Below are 17,224 nucleotides of genomic sequence, written 5' to 3'. Positions count from 1 at the left end.
TTCTTTCTTTCTTTCTTTCTTTCTTTCTTTGTTTGTTTGTTTGTTTGTTTGTTTGTAAAGGGTAGGTACCAACCTACGTATCTAGATATTTATATATCATTCCGAGGATACGGTGGTGAGAATGATGTGAAAAGAGCTGTTGTCTGCGGTATTGAGAGTGCGAAGTGTCCTCCATATCTGGAGTCTGGTTTATAGAGTGGAATTTAACGAATAGAGAGGAGAAGAAAATAAGGAGAAGAAATATAGGGTAGTGTAGTATCAGATGACAGGTGATGCATCTCCATGTGTGCTCTTGATCTTATAGGACAACTTTTCTTATTAATTGACAGCCGGCTAGGCAAATTGGAGATTGAACTTTTCAATTTGGGGTTTACAGATAATTTCTTTGGGTACAAGCAGGCAAGATTGGAAGTTTCTACTGCCTATCTTGCCTCTCCCAAAATCTCTTGCGGACAATGAGCAACATTTACTTACTCTTTTAGTCGATTATCACCGTTTCTTCGTGGTGGTATGCTGTATCTAGACGAGATATCTTCTTCTCTGCCCTCGCCATCTCTGGAATTTCTCTTGTCTGACAGTTTCTCCACGCATCCTCTTCCACTAACTAACCAGCATGCTGATGTGGAGACTATGGTGGCATAAAGTTCAATGCAGATCCCAATGTATAACCTCAGCATTTCTCCCATTATCATCGGGACCCCACATCGCTACCTCTATTTCGTTTCCATCTTTACCTCCAAACCTCCCTTACTTTGCGATAGTACTCGACCTTTGAATATTTATCTTTCACCATCAATAGTAGTTTCATAACCCCTCACAAAACGGCCTTAAATATAATCCTCCTCCCTTCCCTCCACCATCCCAGTCATGTCGCCCACTCTCTTCAAATGCAGGACCAACCTATATGCACAACTCCCATTCAAATAGTATCTATTCAACTTCTTACTCCTCACAAATCCCAATCGTTCATATAATCTCATTGCGGCCACATTACCCTCTTCGGTTTCTAAAACTATTTCATCTGCTCCTCTGGCGGCCATCGCGTCAATGGCCAATTTGACCAATTTGGTAGCGATACCGCGACCGCGAAAGGAGGATGAAACCGCGAGCATGGCTATGTATCCGCGGAGAGTGGGTGGGGAGTGGGAGGAATGGGTTTCGAGTTTGGCGATGAGGATGCCGTGGAGGGGAGGGGTAGTTGTGGGGGTTAGAGGGAGAGAGGGGTCGAGTGCCTGGGGAATGTTAGTTTGATTTGGACGTGAATTGATTTATTGGTTGGGCTTTTTTCTTCTCTCGGGGCGAATAAAAAGGGAAGAATACCATAAAACATAAATCCCCCCATTGGTATAAGAAATATCGATAGACATAGATACTATATGGCTCGCTCAAATCTTTCGATATCAAAGCTCGAATCGAGGGCAGATATTGTTTTTCGAGAGAATGCTCATATTGTATATATCGTAGTTCGGCTGGCAAATCTTTACTGCTTGTAGGTACAGGTAAAGGTGTGGTGGAACTGGTCTCTGAAGCCATGTTTGCGGAAATGGTCGAAGTGGTTGTTTGTGAGGTCTCTATGACACAGGATGAATCTTGATGGAGGGACAAGTGATGGAGGGGCCACCAGGACAAATGATAATATGATGATGCGCCGATAAGTTGGGCTGGGCGGGCTCCTGGATAAACTTCGGTAAGATGGATTGAACTTTAGGAGTTCGGAAATTCAGAAATTCCGAGATATTTGCAGGGAAAGGTTTTGTTTCTTTCTTCACATGTAGAAATACCTCATACCATATAAGGTTACCCCCCCGTCAATCTTCATTCTTCACCAATCAACAGCTGCTATGAGAGCGGAAAAGATAAAGTTCCGAGTGAAGCCGCCGAGCCGCTACGCTACCAATCCCGAAGCAAGCGCAAACAATTTGGATCAATGCGATTACGTAGCTTGGCAGGTTCGAGTTAGAAGACTTTTGCAAGTCTGATAATGAAGAGATGACTTGAAATATATACATTTGTCTCTTCTCATTCTCATTCTCACTCTCACTTTCTCTCCCCCATAAAGTTCTCAACTTCTCTCTCTCATCATGTCCCTGATCCGTCGCCTATTCCTCGGAACTCCGATACCATCCCCCTCCCCCTCCCCCTCCATCCCAGCAACTCGTTCGTCCTCCCCCTCCAAAGACGAAGAGGTGCGTATTGCGCCCGTAGCTCGAGTGCTCACGCATAAAGAACGAAAACTTAGAAAACGACGCATTACATTTATATTTTTCCTCGGAGGACTGTTTGGGCTAGTGATAGCGGGATTTTTCGCGGGCAAAAATGATTTACTGGAATTGCCGGAAATGTTGGAGGGGATTACCATGGATAGTCTGATGGATGTGTTGCCTGCCGGGTTTGTGAAGGACGCAAGGGATCTGGCTGTAGGTGCTGGTCTTTCTGTATTGTATCCCTCTTTCGGTTCTGGGGAAAGTTGACTATGGGAAAGTTTTGAGTTGGATGCGAGGCTAATGAAATCTTGTTTGTAGAATGGAGAACGGGAAGCCGTGAACTATGATTCGTTTTCGGTGGGTTTACATCTCAAGTCGCAGGGGATTCTTGCGAAGCATCCAGTTGTTATGGTTCCAGGTGTGATCTCGACGGGATTGGAATCTTGGGGTACGACCAATGCTTCACGACCTTATTTTCGCAAAAGATTGTGGGGGAGCTGGAATATGATGAGGGCTTTGGTTGCAGATAAAGAAGGATGGAAGAGACATATTATGTTAGACAAACGTACTGGACTGGATCCTCCCGGAATCAAATTGAGAGCCGCGCAAGGATTTGATGCTGCCGACTTCTTCATAACAGGATATTGGATTTGGAGTAAGATACTGGAGAACTTGGCGACGATTGGGTACGATCCTACGAATAGTTACACGGCGGCTTATGATTGGAGATTGTCGTATGCAAATTTGGAGGTTAGAGATCAATACTTCACAAGATTGAAGACGCATATCGAATTGGCAAGTAAGATTTCAAACAAAAAAGTGGTCTTGGTTTCGCATTCTATGGGTGGTCAAGTGCTGTTCTATTTCATGCATTGGGTAGCATCTTCGAGTGGTGGAAACGGTGGAGATGATTGGGTTGATAAATATGTTGATTCTTGGATCAATATTAGTGGATGCATGCTTGGAGCTCTCAAAGGATTGCCTGCTGTGCTATCAGGAGAGATGAAAGATACGGCGCAACTCAATGCATTTGCAGTTTACGGCCTCGAAAAATTCCTCAATAAAGAAGAACGAGCCGAGCTCTTCCGAGCCATGCCAGGAATCTCTTCCATGCTCCCAATTGGAGGTGATGCCGTTTGGGGTAATGCAACCTGGGCACCAGATGATACTCCAGGTCAGGAAGTCAGCTATGGACAATTTTTGAATTTCAAAAACCAAAACACATCAACGGGGTATCGGAATCTCACAGTATCGCAATCTCTTGACTATCTATTCAACACCACAGAAGATTGGTATCGAAAAGCAGTAAAGGGTAGCTATTCGCATGGTGTAGCTCATACTACAGCTGAAGTTGAAGCAAATGAAAAGGATCCAAATAAATGGATTAATCCACTTGAAACGAGATTACCTCTTGCGCCAAATCTAAAGATTTATTGTTTCTATGGTATGTTTTTCTATCTCTAAAATTTCCCCTTTACCGATGCTAATGTTCAACAGGTATCGGCAAACCAACCGAACGTGCTTATTTCTATCGCCACTCGGATAATCCCCTCTCGTCCCTCAACATCACAATTGATACTGGTCTATCCCAAGCTAACATAGACCACGGCGTGATTCTTGGTGAAGGTGATGGAACCGTCAATTTACTTAGTGTCGGTTACATGTGTAACCGTGGCTGGAAATATCATCGCTATAATCCAGCAGGTGTAAAAATTAAGACCTACGAAATGCCTCACGAACCAGACCGCTTTAGTCCTCGTGGAGGTCCAAATACCGGAGATCATGTGGATATTCTGGGGAGACAAAGTTTGAATGATTTGATTTTGAGAGTAGCGGCGGGTAGGGGCGAGGAAATTGAGGAAATGGTTGTCAGTAGGATTGCGGAGTATGCAGCAAATGTAGAGATCAGGGAAGAAGAAGAGTACAAAGTCAAAGGGGAAGAAGACGATGGCGCGGAGGAGGAGAAAAGGAGAGGGAGAGTTAGGGACAAACTCGAAGAGAAAGCGGAAGAGGTGTTGGAGACGTTGGAGAGGATTGTGGCGGGGAAGGATGGCGACAAGAAGGGAAATAAAGATGAACTGTGATAGAAGGGGCGCTCTTGTCTATCTTATTTTGGGGCTGGGTCGGGATTGGGAAAGGGCGAGGGTTGACAATTGTATATACAACTGACACAACATATGATATCACACGAAACGACTTAGAATATGGAGTCGAATTGGGAAGGATCGGAGTTGGGATCGGGATCGGGATCCAGGCGTTTTAGACGGAAGAAGGAAGAAGGAATAAGGTGTTACAAATAGCCGTACCTTATATATTAACACAAAGATATTGTGTGCATTGTATTTCTTTCAATGCATGTTTATTATTCGATGAGTAAGGATGTCAGAGGGGATGAACTTATGTACTAGTGGTAAACTTGTATCTCGCAACTGATTGTTTAGCGAGCAGAAAGAAGTATTTTTTCTCCTTCTTTGATCGGTGGTGATTCTGTTCTACTGTTTTTCTTCTCATCGTTGGTATTTGGGACTTGGACGAATGCGGTTTCCTGATACAGCTTGATAGTTCGATAGTTCGAATTTGTAGGCAGAGAGGAAAGGTGGATGTATGTATTGGCAACATCGAAATTGCTAGAATTTCTGAGATCCCCAGGCTCTGGATTTATGCACATATACCTATCCAGCTGTACTACCTAGTTGTACCTATTATTATACTCATTCTAGTCAAATCTTCTTTTGCTCTCTCCATTTCCCATGGGATCAATCTCGTAACTTCACTGCACCGTAGTTTCCGGATGTGGTTTACTAGATTAAGGAAGAAAGTGCAGAAGGGAGTAGTAATACACTTGCTGTTCCTATGTTGCTTGAAGTGCTAGGTAAGAACGAATATGTTTGTTTATCTGCCTATTCACTTTCTCATGTTTAAACCCGAGGGGACTTTGGTTATTGTTTTTGATTTTCTTTTTCTTTCTCTTCATCATCATCATATCATACTACTTATCTTATCCACAACTTACACTTTTACAATCACAATAACATTCGTTTTACTTATACAATTCTTGCTGCTGGCTACTGGATACTGGCTTGTTGCCCGGCTAGTTTTGTTCTCATTAACATTCGTTTTGAGGATTAAATATATTTTATCATTATTTTACATTGTTGCTTCGTACTTGAAGTAGAGACTTTGTCACTCGCTGATCGCCTATATCTCCAGTGCTTTTCACTCCATCTCGAGTTGGCAACAAGTTCATTCAAAAGTGTAGTAGGGCTGAAAGATAATTTTCTCTCAATCACATGCCTGCTTATCATCCACGCACAATTCCTTGGTCTTCTTTCACCTGTATACCAACTGAACACTGTCTTATTTACAGGCCAGCAGCATACTCACTTGGAAACATTTTGCCCCTGGTAACAGCTAACAATACAATTCCTCTTACTCCTCCTTATACCATAACCCAAGTAGTCATTATTACTACCACGCTCTCTCCTACGGATCCAACTCCTCAGGCAGCATACGATCCATCTCCAGCGCCAACGACGATTCCCTCGCCAATTTTACACATTCCTGCACTGACAACCGCATTAAAATCAACGGAGTCGATAGGACTTAGAGTTCCTATGACAATAACGTGTTGTGGATTTTCTACTTATCTTGTGTCATTCGTTCCTACCAACCGCAAGCATTACGCTCGCCTCAACAACGTACATGGCAAGCCCCGAAAAGTCGCCTGTTCGTCAGTTGCGTGGAGAGAACAATAACAGAGAGATTGGCACCACAGAAGAGGAAAAGAAAGTGGTGTCAGAAACAAGTGAATGCAGCGAAGAAGTGGCTTCAGAAATTGATCAAGAAGTTCCGAGAGACAGCCCCAGGACAATCGCCCCTGTTAGGCTCACTACCATCGCCAGAACTAGATACTACTCCCTTGTCAGGATCACGTCCAGCACCAGGCCCAGCACCAGTTCCAGCACCAGCTCTAGGGCAAGCCTCAGAGCACCCCCCGTGCAACGAAAGCAGAGAAAAATAAAATCCTTTTTAAAAGCAATCAAAGAGTATTGGAAGCCAAGCGACCCAATACCACAACGTAATCCAGAACCACGATCAGCATTTTTACAACCAAGACCGGCATTTGTACGACCAACTCCAGTAAAGCAACGGCAGAGAAAGAAGACAGGCATTCTAAGAGCGATCAAAGAGTATTGGAAGCCAAGCGACCCAGAATTACCACGCGACCCAGAACCATCGTGGGCACAATGGCCGTCAGAAATGCCACCATCAGCTCCAACACGAGCCCCGAAGCAGAAAAAAAGGAGGTCCGTCTTGAAAGCGGTTCACGATTATTGGAGGCCTCCGCGACCTTGAATGCTAGGGAATCTAAGAATCATAATCCTGATCAGTGTGTGGGGGATGGAGCTGGAGATACTCAGACGCAAATTGTAGGAAGGGCAAAAAATCCTGCACGTGTTGCTCCTGAAGTGGGAGATTGTGCAAGTGAAAGATTACCGTCAGTCTCTTCAAACTCGTCAAATTCCGTCACAACGGTGGGGACTGCGTCGCATACTGGTGCATCGATATCTCATAATAACTTATCTTCAAAATCAAGAACGAGGATGACTACTGTGTCGTCAGCCTCAATCTCTACACTCAGTGGTTCCACTCAAAGTGGCCGTGTAGCTCGAGCCTCCTTTCGTATGATGCTCGGAGTAACTGACCGGCCTGCCGGTAGTGAAAATTCTAACACGTCGAATCGAGCACCACCATTGATAGTGGATAGAATTATGGCTTTTACCGATGCGAGCTCCCAACCAAACTTGAGAGAAGCAATATCAATTCTCCAGGAGCCGAACGAGAGACATTCTGATACGGATGGAGAGGGAAAGAAAAAGAATCAAAGTCCAAGTTTGGAAACTTATGATGAAAGCAGTGAGGAAAGCGAGGCATCGTCGAGTCATGATGGTTTTCCTGGATCAGAGACTAACCATCATCGTCAACAGTCACCATCAGATCGACAAGATGAAAAGGATTCAGGATTTGAGGGAAGTGATGGGAATTGGGATGATTGTGAAGAATCACTAGATCAATCAGATAATACCATTCAGTCTGCGCGAGATACCAACAATGAAAGCAAGAACACACTTGCAACCTTGGAGGTGGAAGTCAATATGGAAGAACTTCATGCTGATTGCTGGGGCTTGAATCTCCTTGGAGGAAAAGGACAGAAAATTAGAAAAAGGCGTGTTAATACTTCGAATGTCTTTGGAGAGGGTTTTAGGAGTTTGGGCCTTGCTGCTACGCATGCATCTAATGGAAAGAGAAGAAAACTTTCTAACAAGGGAGAAAAAAAGGAGGAAGACGTGGAAATGGATAATACCGATGATGAAGATTCTGATTCTGACATGGATGATCAGGATCATGTTTGTGATGTTCAACTTCGCAGCTTCAAGGGACTACTGATGAATTGGGACAAACTGGAGTATACAAGGAGGCATTGAGTTCGACACGTATCGATGCAGTAGAATTTGTACAGCACATGGGAGGCTAGTAGATGTTGATATTGAGGAAGTGGGATCTGTAATTTTCTGTTCGATTAAGATAGTAGATGGTCGATTGTATGTGTTATCGTGGAAGGGATGGGGAGGAGGATTTGTATGAATTGTATTTTAGATGTTGATTAGGGGGATACATACATCAGCGACTAAAGTCAGCACATCATTAGCGAAATAGACCAGGTTTATACATCAAGCCTATACTGTTATGCTTTCTTAGTTTGATCGTGAGAAGAGAATTCTTCGTAAATTCATATAAAGTTTTCGAGTCGAGATTACCTCCTTTCATGCATGACCTTCTTGATCTTGTCCCGAAACGCCGAATTATGCTGGGCTGGCCATTATATCATACACCTCACCTCATCTCATCTCATCATATATCATATCATACACCCTTTCCCCATTCATATAACACATCCTCCCATCCCATTCCACAGAACCCCATTCCACAGAACCGTCTCTTCCAAATTCCCAACTCCAGCTCAATTTCAAGCCTCCCACCTATCCACACCTCCCATCCTTCCAGCCAGTCCTCCACCTCTCTTCCCAGCGCGCGCAATCAAACTCCCTCTTCCCCAACTTCCGATTCACATCATTATGCGCCTCGCACATCCACATGCCGAACTCGGCGCGACTCTCGGTGCGCACCTTGTTCTCGGCCATGTAGGATTGGAAATCCTCGGCGCAGGTCCAGCAGGGGTAGAGCTGGGCGAAGAGATTCATGAAGGTCGATATGTTGGTGCGGTCGCTGGGGGTGGGGGTGCTGGGGTAGGAGGCCGAGAGCGTGTGTAGGAAGGTCCAGGAGGCGCGGCCGAGGGTTTCGATGGAGGGGGGGCAGTCGGTTGGGGGGGAGGCCGAGGGGGTCTGCAGAGATTTGGTGGTGCTGGTGAAGGAGGTGAGGGAGTTGCAGGTGCGGCAGCTGGGGAGGGAGGAAGGGAGGGGTTAGTTTGTTCGTTTGGGGTGGTGTGGGGTGGGATTGAGACGAGGGAGGGGGAGGCGAAGAGGAAAAGGAAAAGGAATAAGTAGAACTTACGGTTTCCCATCTTTTCCCAATATTACACCTTTGGGATACTTTTTTGGAGGGACCGCGCTCGCGATCGGTGTATTTGCAGACTCATCCTGTGTATCGTCTGCCATTTCCACACTTATGATTTGATAGAAGGAAGGAAAATGATGAGACGAAATCTGTAATGAATTTTGAAAAAAGTACAGAAATGTCTCGATTTATAGAAATTATTTAACTTAATGTTACATAGCTTTGGTTTGTAAGAAAAGGAAAATAAACCATGGGCCTTTTCCGCATTTTCCGCTTGGGGACAGGGGTGTGGTTTATGCTTAAAAGATAAATGTGACATTGTCCAATGGGAAGCGTTGTAGTGCTGATAGCTTGGAGCAGAAGCTCATCGTCATTTCTCTGACATGTGCCCCGCACGCACGCGAGTGGGATGGATGGATGGATAGATGGATAAAGTTTCATATGCTTTTTACGATTCGAGCGAAATTTCGATATTTGTGGCAGGAGAAATTGTAACACGCGAACACGATTGAGAATTTGAAAAGATAGGAGAGAAGGATATTGAGGATAGATGGAAAGTGTTGGAAGGATGGGAAGAATTCCGACGTTTTTGTTGAAGACGAAGAGTGTGCCGAATGATGGGTATGAGGAGAGGTTTGAGGAGGTGAGCTTTAATGCGGTGAGGTATGGAGGAGGGGTGGAGGGGAGTGAGAGGGGGTTTGAACCGACTTTTGTGCCGGTGTTGGAGCATAGGTTTGTGGATGAGGGGGTGGATGAGGTGAAGAGGTTACTTAAGGAGAGGGGCATTGGGAGAGAAGAGGGGAAGGAATACGGAGGCTTGATTTTTACAAGTCAGAGGGCTGTGGAGTTATTTGCGAAGTTGGTGGAGGAGGGGAGAAGTGAAGATGGTATGTGATTGATTTCGGTGGATTGAGTGAGGGATGCAGATTATTGATTGGCTAATAATATTCTAGACAGCGATGAATGGCCATATTTACAAAACATACCAATCTATACCGTCGGCCCAGCTACATCGCGAGCATTGCGATCGATACCCCAAACCCCCGCGTTGAATATCTTTGGTGCCGAATCAGGAAATGGAGAAGCACTGGCGCATTACATGTTAGAACACTATGGGAATTGGTACAAAAATCGCTGCGTAAAGCCATCTCTACTGTTCATGGTTGGAGAACAGCGAAGAGATATTATTCCTAGAACATTGATGGATCCCGAACTATCAGATGGGAAACGGATCCAAGTCGATGAACTGGTTGTTTATGGTACGGGAGTCATGGAATCGTTCGAAGAAGATTTCAAAGCTCTATTGAAGGAGACGGAACATAGGGATACGAGATGGGTGGTTGTTTTTTCACCGACAGGATGCGATGCTATGTTACGATCACTAGGCATGTTAGATTGCCAAACGGGGAGAATCAAACGAGCGAATGAACAGGAGGATGGAAAGAGGAAGACTTTTATTGCGACGATTGGTCCTACCACGAGGGATTATCTCAAGAGTACGTTTGGTTACGAACCAGATGTTTGTGCTGAGAAGCCAAGCCCTGAAGGTGTAATTGAGGGGATTCGGAAGTTCTTGGACAATAGGTAGTAGTTAACGATTGAAAGATTCTTGACACATGGTCTGCTTGTTTGGGTTTGAAGTGCAGGTTTTTATGTAATTTGCGGATTGGTGATACTGTGATACAGCACAATGACTTGATGCAATGTCGACGGGAATCCATTCTGAAGGTTGACCTCGTTGTCGTACATAAAATCGTCCGATGGTTTCATTTATTCATGTTGATAATGTACAAAAACGGCGATGATATGCTTCTACCACTCACACAAACGTGTCTTGGCTTCCGCACACCTTTCAGCCTTATCCGTATCTCATCCAATCTAACCAGATGAAACTTAGTGGCGCCCCCCTTCAATAATCAGAGCACTGGCAATTGGAAATCGACAATCGACAATCGGCCATCGACATCTTTCATTTCATTTCATCAGACCACGAATGCGTGGATTTACTCCGAGCAATTACTCCAGCACGATAACCTTTAAAGCATACAATTCTTGCTCTCAATTATTACAATTGCCATCTCGAATCCATTCCACGAAGCTATACTTCCCACATTCCCATCTTATCTTAGAAAGCTTCCAAGCTATCCTTGGAACACGCCCACGAAACGTTCCAGTAACACTCGCGCATAGCAGACACGACATATACCCACGAGCGGGTCCATTAATGCAGTAAAACCATTCCAACACCGCATTCACAATCGCATCTATCCACAATGTCAAATAATCGCTATCACGACGAAACCCCCCTCTCCTCCTCCGGCACCTCCACCCCCGCCCTCTCAAACTCCACAAGTTGGGCTGTCCCGACCATTTCCACCGCAGTCACTGGATTACTGCGACGTTTCTCTACCGAACCTTCTACTCATTCGGGCAACGGCAATGGCAATCATCACACCAACACTTCTCACCACTCAAAATCCCAATCTCCATCGTTCTCCCCAGCGCAAAATGGCATTCAAGGCGTCTACACACCTCCTCATCGAACCGCATCGCCATTTCAGCCACCACCTTTGTATCCGGTGACGTTAAAGGGATGGAGAGAAAATACAGATCCGTCTGCGCAGTTATTGAGCCGGGCATTGGCGGAGGAAATTAGATTACTGGTTCCGCCACGCTTGCAATTGTGTGAGGAATGGAATTTGGTTTATAGTTTGGAACAGGATGGAGTCAGTTTGGGGACGCTTTATAAGAAGTGTGATGACTTGAGGGGTTTGAGGAATGGCTTTGTGCTGGTTGTTAAGGATGGGGAGGGTGGGGTACGTATTTCTGTTTATCCCTTGTCTAGTCCTCATCTTAGAGATCTTTGGGATGCGTATAAAATTGGGCATTTAGCTAATGAGATTGTTGACTATAGTTGTTTGGCGCATACTTGACAGAAGCACCGCATCCTGCACCTCACTATTTCGGCACAGGGGAATGCTTCCTTTGGCGCGCAACCATTCTCTCCTCCTCCTTCCTAGCAAATCTTCCCCCTCCCCCTTCCTCCGATACTACGAACTTGCAACGCTCAACCACCATCGGCGCTCCTCGAAATCAGAATCAGAACCCCGCCCATCCCTCTTCACTCCTCTCGCCTACCTTTTCCCAACCTCCTCCCAAATCCCCCTCCTCTATCAAATCAGGTGCCAGTACACCTGAACGAATCCGCTTCAAAGCTTTTCCCTACTCGGGAATAAACGACTACATGATGCTCTGTGAAACGGGGTTTCTATCAATAGGAGGTGGAGATGGGCATTATGGACTCTGGCTAGATGATACGTTTGAGAAGGGCGTGAGTAGTAGTTGCCCTACATTTGGAAACGAACCATTGAGTGAGGAGGGGGAGAAATTCGACATTATAGGGGTAGAAGTGTGGAGTATTGGGAATTAGCTGACAGTGATACACGTGTGGAGAGGACTTCGATAAGGAAAAAGAAAAAGAAGGCAGGTGATGCAAAGGGCGTGGAAGAAAGGGATGAGGAGGTTGCAGGACGATCCGGATCGATTAATATATGCATGATACCCTTATTGCGAAATTTGTAGGCAGCTTGAAGCTTGAAGCAACTTTATTTCACTCTCATTACACTCCATACATGAATGGATAGCGTTGGTAATCTAGCAGGAATGTACAGCGAGAACCAATCCAACTACTTTATTTAAGTTTCCCTTTGAAAATAAAATTGAACCGGGATTTTGGGAGCAAAAGATTAATAACAATAAATTTTCACATAGTAAATGTTAAATTGTAGTGTAACATGATGTGATTACGGTTCTATTCTATTCTATTCCCAAACCCTCGATCTTTCTACTCCTTTTAACAAGATATCACCATATCACAATATTACAATCCACACACATATAAGGAAATGCAAAATCGTCCTTCTCATTCCATTCCACGCATCTCATATCTGGGAGAAAAGGAATAGAAAGCTTAGAGCATGAAGCTCAAAACTCAAAGCTCACTGGGGAAATTCTCACTTCCTCGGTGAGCCCGACATTTCTTTCTTTCCTCTCTAGAAAATTTCTAGTTTTCGTTGAAAAAATGAATATTTAAGGTGGACTACTTGCTGGATACATAGTAGGTACATAGTAGGTAGGTAGTATCTGAAATTATCTCGATATTTTACGAGCACCACACAACATATCTAGGTACGCAACCCAAATGTAGATAGAGTACCTAGCTAGGTGAATGCGCGTTTCAACATAAGAAGTATAGTTATGACACATTCATCCCCATCGTTAAGATCACTTCAAACTTGTTCTTTGGTATTGTATGTCGAAAAACCCTTATATTCATCAAGATCATTAATACATCAAACAACCTAACGCCAGGTATCAAGTATCATTTTTCGATGATCATAACCCTAACACCGTAATCATCATTATCATCAACCATCCGATACAAGAAAGTCCATTCCCAGTTTTCATCTCCTGCCTAACACATGCCTTGGTCAAAGAATCAAGCACTAGCCTGTACAACTCTGAACCCTCCTTGTACCAACTTGGTAATTTCTTCATTTTTGTGTTGTAATAAACTCAAAGCATACGCGACATCATTCCACTGTCTTTCGCTCTCACATCTAGCTAATCGAGCTGCCAATTTATCGGCAAGTTGGCGGGCATGTTTATCCTATTCATCAGATCAGTATCTATTCCTGTGAAAGAAACAGGTAGAAAAAAAGTAGCAACATACCTTCTCAACAAATCCAGCCAAGAACTTAATGATTCTCCTGAGAGCATCTTCTTCAAGTTCCTTCTCGGCACTCAGCAAACTGAACATATCAACGAAGTGATTATATACAGCATTATCCTTCGTGCTCAGTTCAGTAAAGAACATTCTGCTCAAATCTGCGATACGTTTGTCATCATCCTCGAGACATTTAGCCATCTCTCCTAGTTGTCCCTTAACCTTCACTTGACCGGCGAGAATGAGGAAAGTGAGAGTCATCAAACAAGTTCTCTTCACACTCGCATCCTTATCGTTCAATCTTCTATAGAGGAAGTCTGTATTTTCATCGATGAGATGGTTAAAGCAGACGGCCATATCACCAAGAGCAATTACCACGTTCGAACGAATAGTCGGATCCTTCGATCGCTCCATGATAGTGATGAGAAGAGGAAGATTGGTTTCACAATATTCGGAGCTGACGCACATGAGCTTTGCCAAGCAAAGGGTAGCAGCTGCTTGAAGGTTGCGATCCTTGTAAGTTGTGTTGTTGGAACAAATCTCAGCCACAAGTGGTCCAAAGTTAGCGAGTAGAGAATTTTGTCCAAATAACAGCTCGCGTTCTCTGATATGTGACATGGCGTCGGTGAAATCATCTTCTGTTGTTCCGCCTATCATGTCGAGATCATCGGCAGCTTCTTTCGCGGCCTTATCTGCTGGTGTTTCCGCTGCCTTGTTCTTTTCAGCGTCTACCTTCCGCCTCTTGAAATCCATTTCGCAAAGCTCAAGATGCACAATTTGCTTGATAGCAACATGCCCAACTATAAATAGAAGTTGCGATAATGCAATAGAACCCTTCTGCTTATTTTCAGGTGGCGCCGGGGTTTCAACCTCGGCTGGTGGCGCTTCTTCTTCCTGGCCCTGTTCTTCGGTATCTACATCCGGCATATCTACGTCCATCATGTCTGTATCGTTGTCCTCGTCAACTTTGGGTTGAGGCGTTGCCGCAGCTCGCCGCTGGAATACGTCTTTCGTCTTTCTTCGAAGTATCTCTGAGCAAAGGTTGTCTGGATGTTTCGAAAGGGCATAGATGGCACTAATGGCCTGTTCAGCGACACCATACCACTCTTTATTATCAGATTCCACTTCGATAATAGCAGCCAACTTTCCGAGGACAGCATGATCATTACTAAGCTTGGAAGTATGCTGTGTCGCTTGCCTTCCAGTAGGGTTAATTCGTCGCAGGGCTAAGCATGTGTATTTGGCCAACTGCAAGTCTGATCTACCAAGACTCCCCAAACCAATCCGTAACATTGTTTCCATTTCCCCAACCACAATTTCCGGCTTTGCGGTAGCAAGCATACCTAGCACAATGATTGAACCTCGTCTTTGACTCTTCGAGATTTCTCTCTTTTGGACTCCATAGACTTGCCAAAGTTTGGAGATGACAAGATCTGGGATATGGTTCGCTTTCATCATGGTGCTTAATAGTTGTTCAAGGGAGGTTAATTCTGCTGGTGTCGCTCCAAACGTCAAACTAATCATATTACGTGCAACGTAATTCGCAGCATCATTTCCACTATACGTATCAGGAGCTTCGAAAAAGAGGCGTTTATAACAATCAATAAGATGGTTTTGAACACCCTTTCCTTCGTCACTATTACCCTTGGTCCAGATGAGACGTAACATTCTTCTGATGCCAAGCTTATTTTGTTCAATATTGTAAGCGTCGCCAATTTCGAAATAGTCCATAGCCTCAATAACCTCGCTCTTGTTCTTCGATCCTAGCAGTTGACAGATGATGGTAGTAGCTCCATGTAAAACTTCGATAAATTTAAGAGCCTCAACATAATATCGCCTGGTCAAAGTCAACTTGTTGATAGCCTCTGAAGTAGCAGCTTCTTCTTGTGCTTTTTTGATTGCCGCTATCTTTTCCTCGTCGCTCATGGGTGCTTGAGCCTTCTTGGGAGAATCCGATTCCAGGACTGTAGCATCATCTAATAATTGAGGATCTGCTTCCGCTGTGGTAGTATCAGCCAATCCAGCTGCTTCGGCTGGAGGCTTAAGTGCATTCAACTCCGCATCAACGGCTTCTAATCGAGAATTCCACTCCTTGAAGTTCAACTGTGATCCGTGCATTAGACTGAATGGATGAGTTTTGATCAAGGTTCCCAAGAGCTTGACGGCATTTCTGCGGACATTGCTACTTTTGTCCTCCAAACTTCGCGCGGCTAATTCGGCGACTCTCTGTCGACGCTTCGGGAACTTCTGTTCGAGTTCACAAAGCTTGATATAAACTTGGATTGCTCGACATCGACAGTAAGGGTTGATATCCAAGAATCGTTCTTCCAATACGTCAAAGAATGCATTGAGTTGCGATTTATGGTTATCACCACGTTCTTCTTGCTTACTCAGGTCTGCTATGAGATTTCCACAAATTTCGATGAGAGCACATCGTACTGCGTAATTTTCGCTATCCAGTTGTTTTGCCAGCATCGTCATTTGCTTGATGACCAGCCTAGGAGCAAGCTCAGAAAGTTTGACGATAAATGTTGAGACCGACTTCGGTCCTTTGGTATCATTACTATTGAATTCCTTATTGCTAAGCTCTCGAATTATTTCGTCCGATAATTGAGGATAATCATATTGCTCTGATAGAATATGCAAAAATTCGGCCATGGGTTCGGCTAAATGTTCGAAGTAGGTCAAATTCTGCACGATAGATATTTGTGCAGCTATCATTTTGTCAGTCAAAACCCCTTCACACAGCTGAAAATAACCTACCATAACCATGGCCATGATGCTTAACAGCAATGCAAAGCACTTTGAAAGCGTGCATCCGGATTGCTGTATTCTTAACTCTTTGCTCACTTTCTAGTACCATATACACAGGTCTCGTAAATAGACTTATAAATGTATCCCTTTCGGATGTTGTTAGAAATATCTTTGAGAGCTTTAACTTTAAGACCTTGCACATAGTGTCAAGTGCTGTTTGTAGTTGAGCAGATGAGTCCCAGTTCTCATTTTTTGCACTTGCTTTAGCTTTTGAGGCCTTGCCTCTTCCACGAGCCACCGGAGCAGTTGTCGACTTCTCGGCCGCCTTGGTTTCCACGGCTGCGATCGTCCATTGTAATAGGAACCCAAAGATCTCCAGTAGTTGTTTATGGTGAGCCACTAATTCCTGTTCATCCGTTTCGAGGTCGTTGTGGATGATATCCGCTTCGGCAGAAAGACCGGAGACTATGAGGTCAAATATTTTGCTCAAGGCATGTGTAGGTAGGGCGGAGGAGGATCTAGAAAGTTTGAAGAGTTCAGAATCTGGTTCGGTGGGGTAATTTTGAGTAGATTGAGAACAAACTGGTACACACTTTAACAAAAATTGCAAGGAATCAAATGAAGAGCTTCTTGTTATAGCATCTGGATTCTCTGCAACTAAATCCACGATGGGGTTGAGTACACTGTTGACCAGGGCATTTGTGAGTGATTCGGGGTCATTTTCGCAATCGGCAAGGTTGGAATCTGCCTCTGGTGTGGGAACAGTCGCGGGGTCGCTCATATAATGCTTAAGAGCATCATTGATATCGAAGTCTATCGTATCCATATTGTCGATAATGGCGACCTATCCAGAATCGCAGTTGAATACATAAACCGAGGTTGTGTATTGTCGTTGATTTATTTGTTTGTCTGAGTGAAGTTTGCGATAATAGTTGCTAGGGGTTTTGTGTTTATTGATGTTGAC

General features: G+C 44.4%; 7 protein-coding genes across 8 annotated transcripts; 4 read left to right on the top strand and 3 right to left on the bottom strand.

Annotated features, from left to right (window-relative positions):
* Positions 1-293: 293 nt before the first annotated feature.
* Bcmak3 lies at positions 294-1,650 on the bottom strand. Its single transcript, XM_024691367.1, has 2 exons — positions 1,321-1,650; positions 294-1,232 (listed from the first exon to the last, which is right to left on the bottom strand). The coding sequence occupies exons 1-2, from the start codon at positions 1,531-1,533 to the stop codon at positions 828-830; spliced, it is 618 nt and encodes a 205-aa protein (XP_024547137.1). The 5' UTR covers positions 1,534-1,650; the 3' UTR covers positions 294-827.
* Positions 1,651-1,807: 157 nt separating this feature from the next.
* On the top strand, positions 1,808-4,757 carry Bclro1. Of its 2 annotated transcripts, none has more exons than XM_024691365.1 (3): positions 1,808-2,417; positions 2,523-3,648; positions 3,702-4,757. In XM_024691365.1, the coding sequence occupies exons 1-3, from the start codon at positions 2,082-2,084 to the stop codon at positions 4,286-4,288; spliced, it is 2,049 nt and encodes a 682-aa protein (XP_024547135.1). In that variant the 5' UTR covers positions 1,808-2,081; the 3' UTR covers positions 4,289-4,757. The 2 variants fall into 2 exon arrangements, with proteins under 2 accessions (XP_024547135.1, XP_024547136.1); XM_024691366.1 differs by having other exon boundaries at positions 1,808-2,435; positions 3,702-4,636.
* A 397-nt stretch (positions 4,758-5,154) lies between these two features.
* Positions 5,155-7,936, top strand: BCIN_02g05200 (hypothetical protein). Its single transcript, XM_001552738.2, has one exon. It carries the CDS (start codon positions 6,452-6,454, stop codon positions 7,688-7,690), a length of 1,239 nt encoding a protein of 412 aa, XP_001552788.1. The 5' UTR covers positions 5,155-6,451; the 3' UTR covers positions 7,691-7,936.
* A 31-nt stretch (positions 7,937-7,967) lies between these two features.
* On the bottom strand, positions 7,968-9,001 carry Bcerv1. The gene is made up of 2 exons (XM_024691364.1): positions 8,778-9,001; positions 7,968-8,663 (listed from the first exon to the last, which is right to left on the bottom strand). The coding sequence occupies exons 1-2, from the start codon at positions 8,879-8,881 to the stop codon at positions 8,246-8,248; spliced, it is 522 nt and encodes a 173-aa protein (XP_024547134.1). The 5' UTR covers positions 8,882-9,001; the 3' UTR covers positions 7,968-8,245.
* A 175-nt stretch (positions 9,002-9,176) lies between these two features.
* On the top strand, positions 9,177-10,549 carry Bchem4. Its single transcript, XM_001552740.2, has 2 exons — positions 9,177-9,667; positions 9,734-10,549. The coding sequence occupies exons 1-2, from the start codon at positions 9,331-9,333 to the stop codon at positions 10,366-10,368; spliced, it is 972 nt and encodes a 323-aa protein (XP_001552790.2). The 5' UTR covers positions 9,177-9,330; the 3' UTR covers positions 10,369-10,549.
* Positions 10,550-10,741: 192 nt separating this feature from the next.
* Bcoxr1 lies at positions 10,742-12,560 on the top strand. Its single transcript, XM_001552741.2, has 2 exons — positions 10,742-11,596; positions 11,695-12,560. Exons 1-2 carry the CDS (start codon positions 11,054-11,056, stop codon positions 12,208-12,210), a joined length of 1,059 nt encoding a protein of 352 aa, XP_001552791.1. The 5' UTR covers positions 10,742-11,053; the 3' UTR covers positions 12,211-12,560.
* A 294-nt stretch (positions 12,561-12,854) lies between these two features.
* On the bottom strand, positions 12,855-17,196 carry Bcycs4. Its single transcript, XM_024691363.1, has 4 exons — positions 16,854-17,196; positions 16,270-16,778; positions 13,513-16,220; positions 12,855-13,449 (listed from the first exon to the last, which is right to left on the bottom strand). Exons 1-4 carry the CDS (start codon positions 17,084-17,086, stop codon positions 13,279-13,281), a joined length of 3,621 nt encoding a protein of 1,206 aa, XP_024547133.1. The 5' UTR covers positions 17,087-17,196; the 3' UTR covers positions 12,855-13,278.
* Positions 17,197-17,224: the final 28 nt, after the last annotated feature.

Source organism: Botrytis cinerea, chromosome 2 (genome assembly GCF_000143535.2).
Source record: "Botrytis cinerea B05.10 chromosome 2, complete sequence".
Taxonomy (NCBI): Eukaryota; Fungi; Ascomycota; class Leotiomycetes; order Helotiales; family Sclerotiniaceae; genus Botrytis; species Botrytis cinerea.
The sequence above is the reverse complement of the archived record's forward strand: the minus strand, read 5'-3'. Positions and strand labels throughout refer to the sequence as shown.

Bases quoted from the DNA above. Each gene is read 5' to 3' on its own strand.
- Bcmak3 (XM_024691367.1), bottom strand. From the start codon at position 1,533: ATGGCTTCAGAGACCAGTTCCACCACACCTTTACCTGTACCTACAAGC. The intron at 1,233-1,320 runs GTATTCTTCCCT...AACATTCCCCAG, and splicing joins GGGGGGATTTATGTTTTATG to GCACTCGACCCCTCTCTCCC.
- Bclro1 (XM_024691366.1), top strand. From the start codon at position 2,082: ATGTCCCTGATCCGTCGCCTATTCCTCGGAACTCCGATACCATCCCCC. The intron at 2,436-2,522 runs GTATTGTATCCC...TCTTGTTTGTAG, and splicing joins CTGTAGGTGCTGGTCTTTCT to AATGGAGAACGGGAAGCCGT. The intron at 3,649-3,701 runs GTATGTTTTTCT...AATGTTCAACAG, and splicing joins AAAGATTTATTGTTTCTATG to GTATCGGCAAACCAACCGAA.
- BCIN_02g05200 (XM_001552738.2), top strand. From the start codon at position 6,452: ATGGCCGTCAGAAATGCCACCATCAGCTCCAACACGAGCCCCGAAGCA.
- Bcerv1 (XM_024691364.1), bottom strand. From the start codon at position 8,881: ATGGCAGACGATACACAGGATGAGTCTGCAAATACACCGATCGCGAGC. The intron at 8,664-8,777 runs GTAAGTTCTACT...CTCCCTCCCCAG, and splicing joins TTGGGAAAAGATGGGAAACC to CTGCCGCACCTGCAACTCCC.
- Bchem4 (XM_001552740.2), top strand. From the start codon at position 9,331: ATGGAAAGTGTTGGAAGGATGGGAAGAATTCCGACGTTTTTGTTGAAG. The intron at 9,668-9,733 runs GTATGTGATTGA...ATAATATTCTAG, and splicing joins GGAGGGGAGAAGTGAAGATG to ACAGCGATGAATGGCCATAT.
- Bcoxr1 (XM_001552741.2), top strand. From the start codon at position 11,054: ATGTCAAATAATCGCTATCACGACGAAACCCCCCTCTCCTCCTCCGGC. The intron at 11,597-11,694 runs GTACGTATTTCT...TGTTGACTATAG, and splicing joins TTAAGGATGGGGAGGGTGGG to TTGTTTGGCGCATACTTGAC.
- Bcycs4 (XM_024691363.1), bottom strand. From the start codon at position 17,086: ATGGATACGATAGACTTCGATATCAATGATGCTCTTAAGCATTATATG. The intron at 16,779-16,853 runs GTGTGTACCAGT...CAAACTTTCTAG, and splicing joins TCCTTGCAATTTTTGTTAAA to ATCCTCCTCCGCCCTACCTA. The intron at 13,450-13,512 runs GTATGTTGCTAC...TCTGATGAATAG, and splicing joins TGGCTGGATTTGTTGAGAAG to GATAAACATGCCCGCCAACT.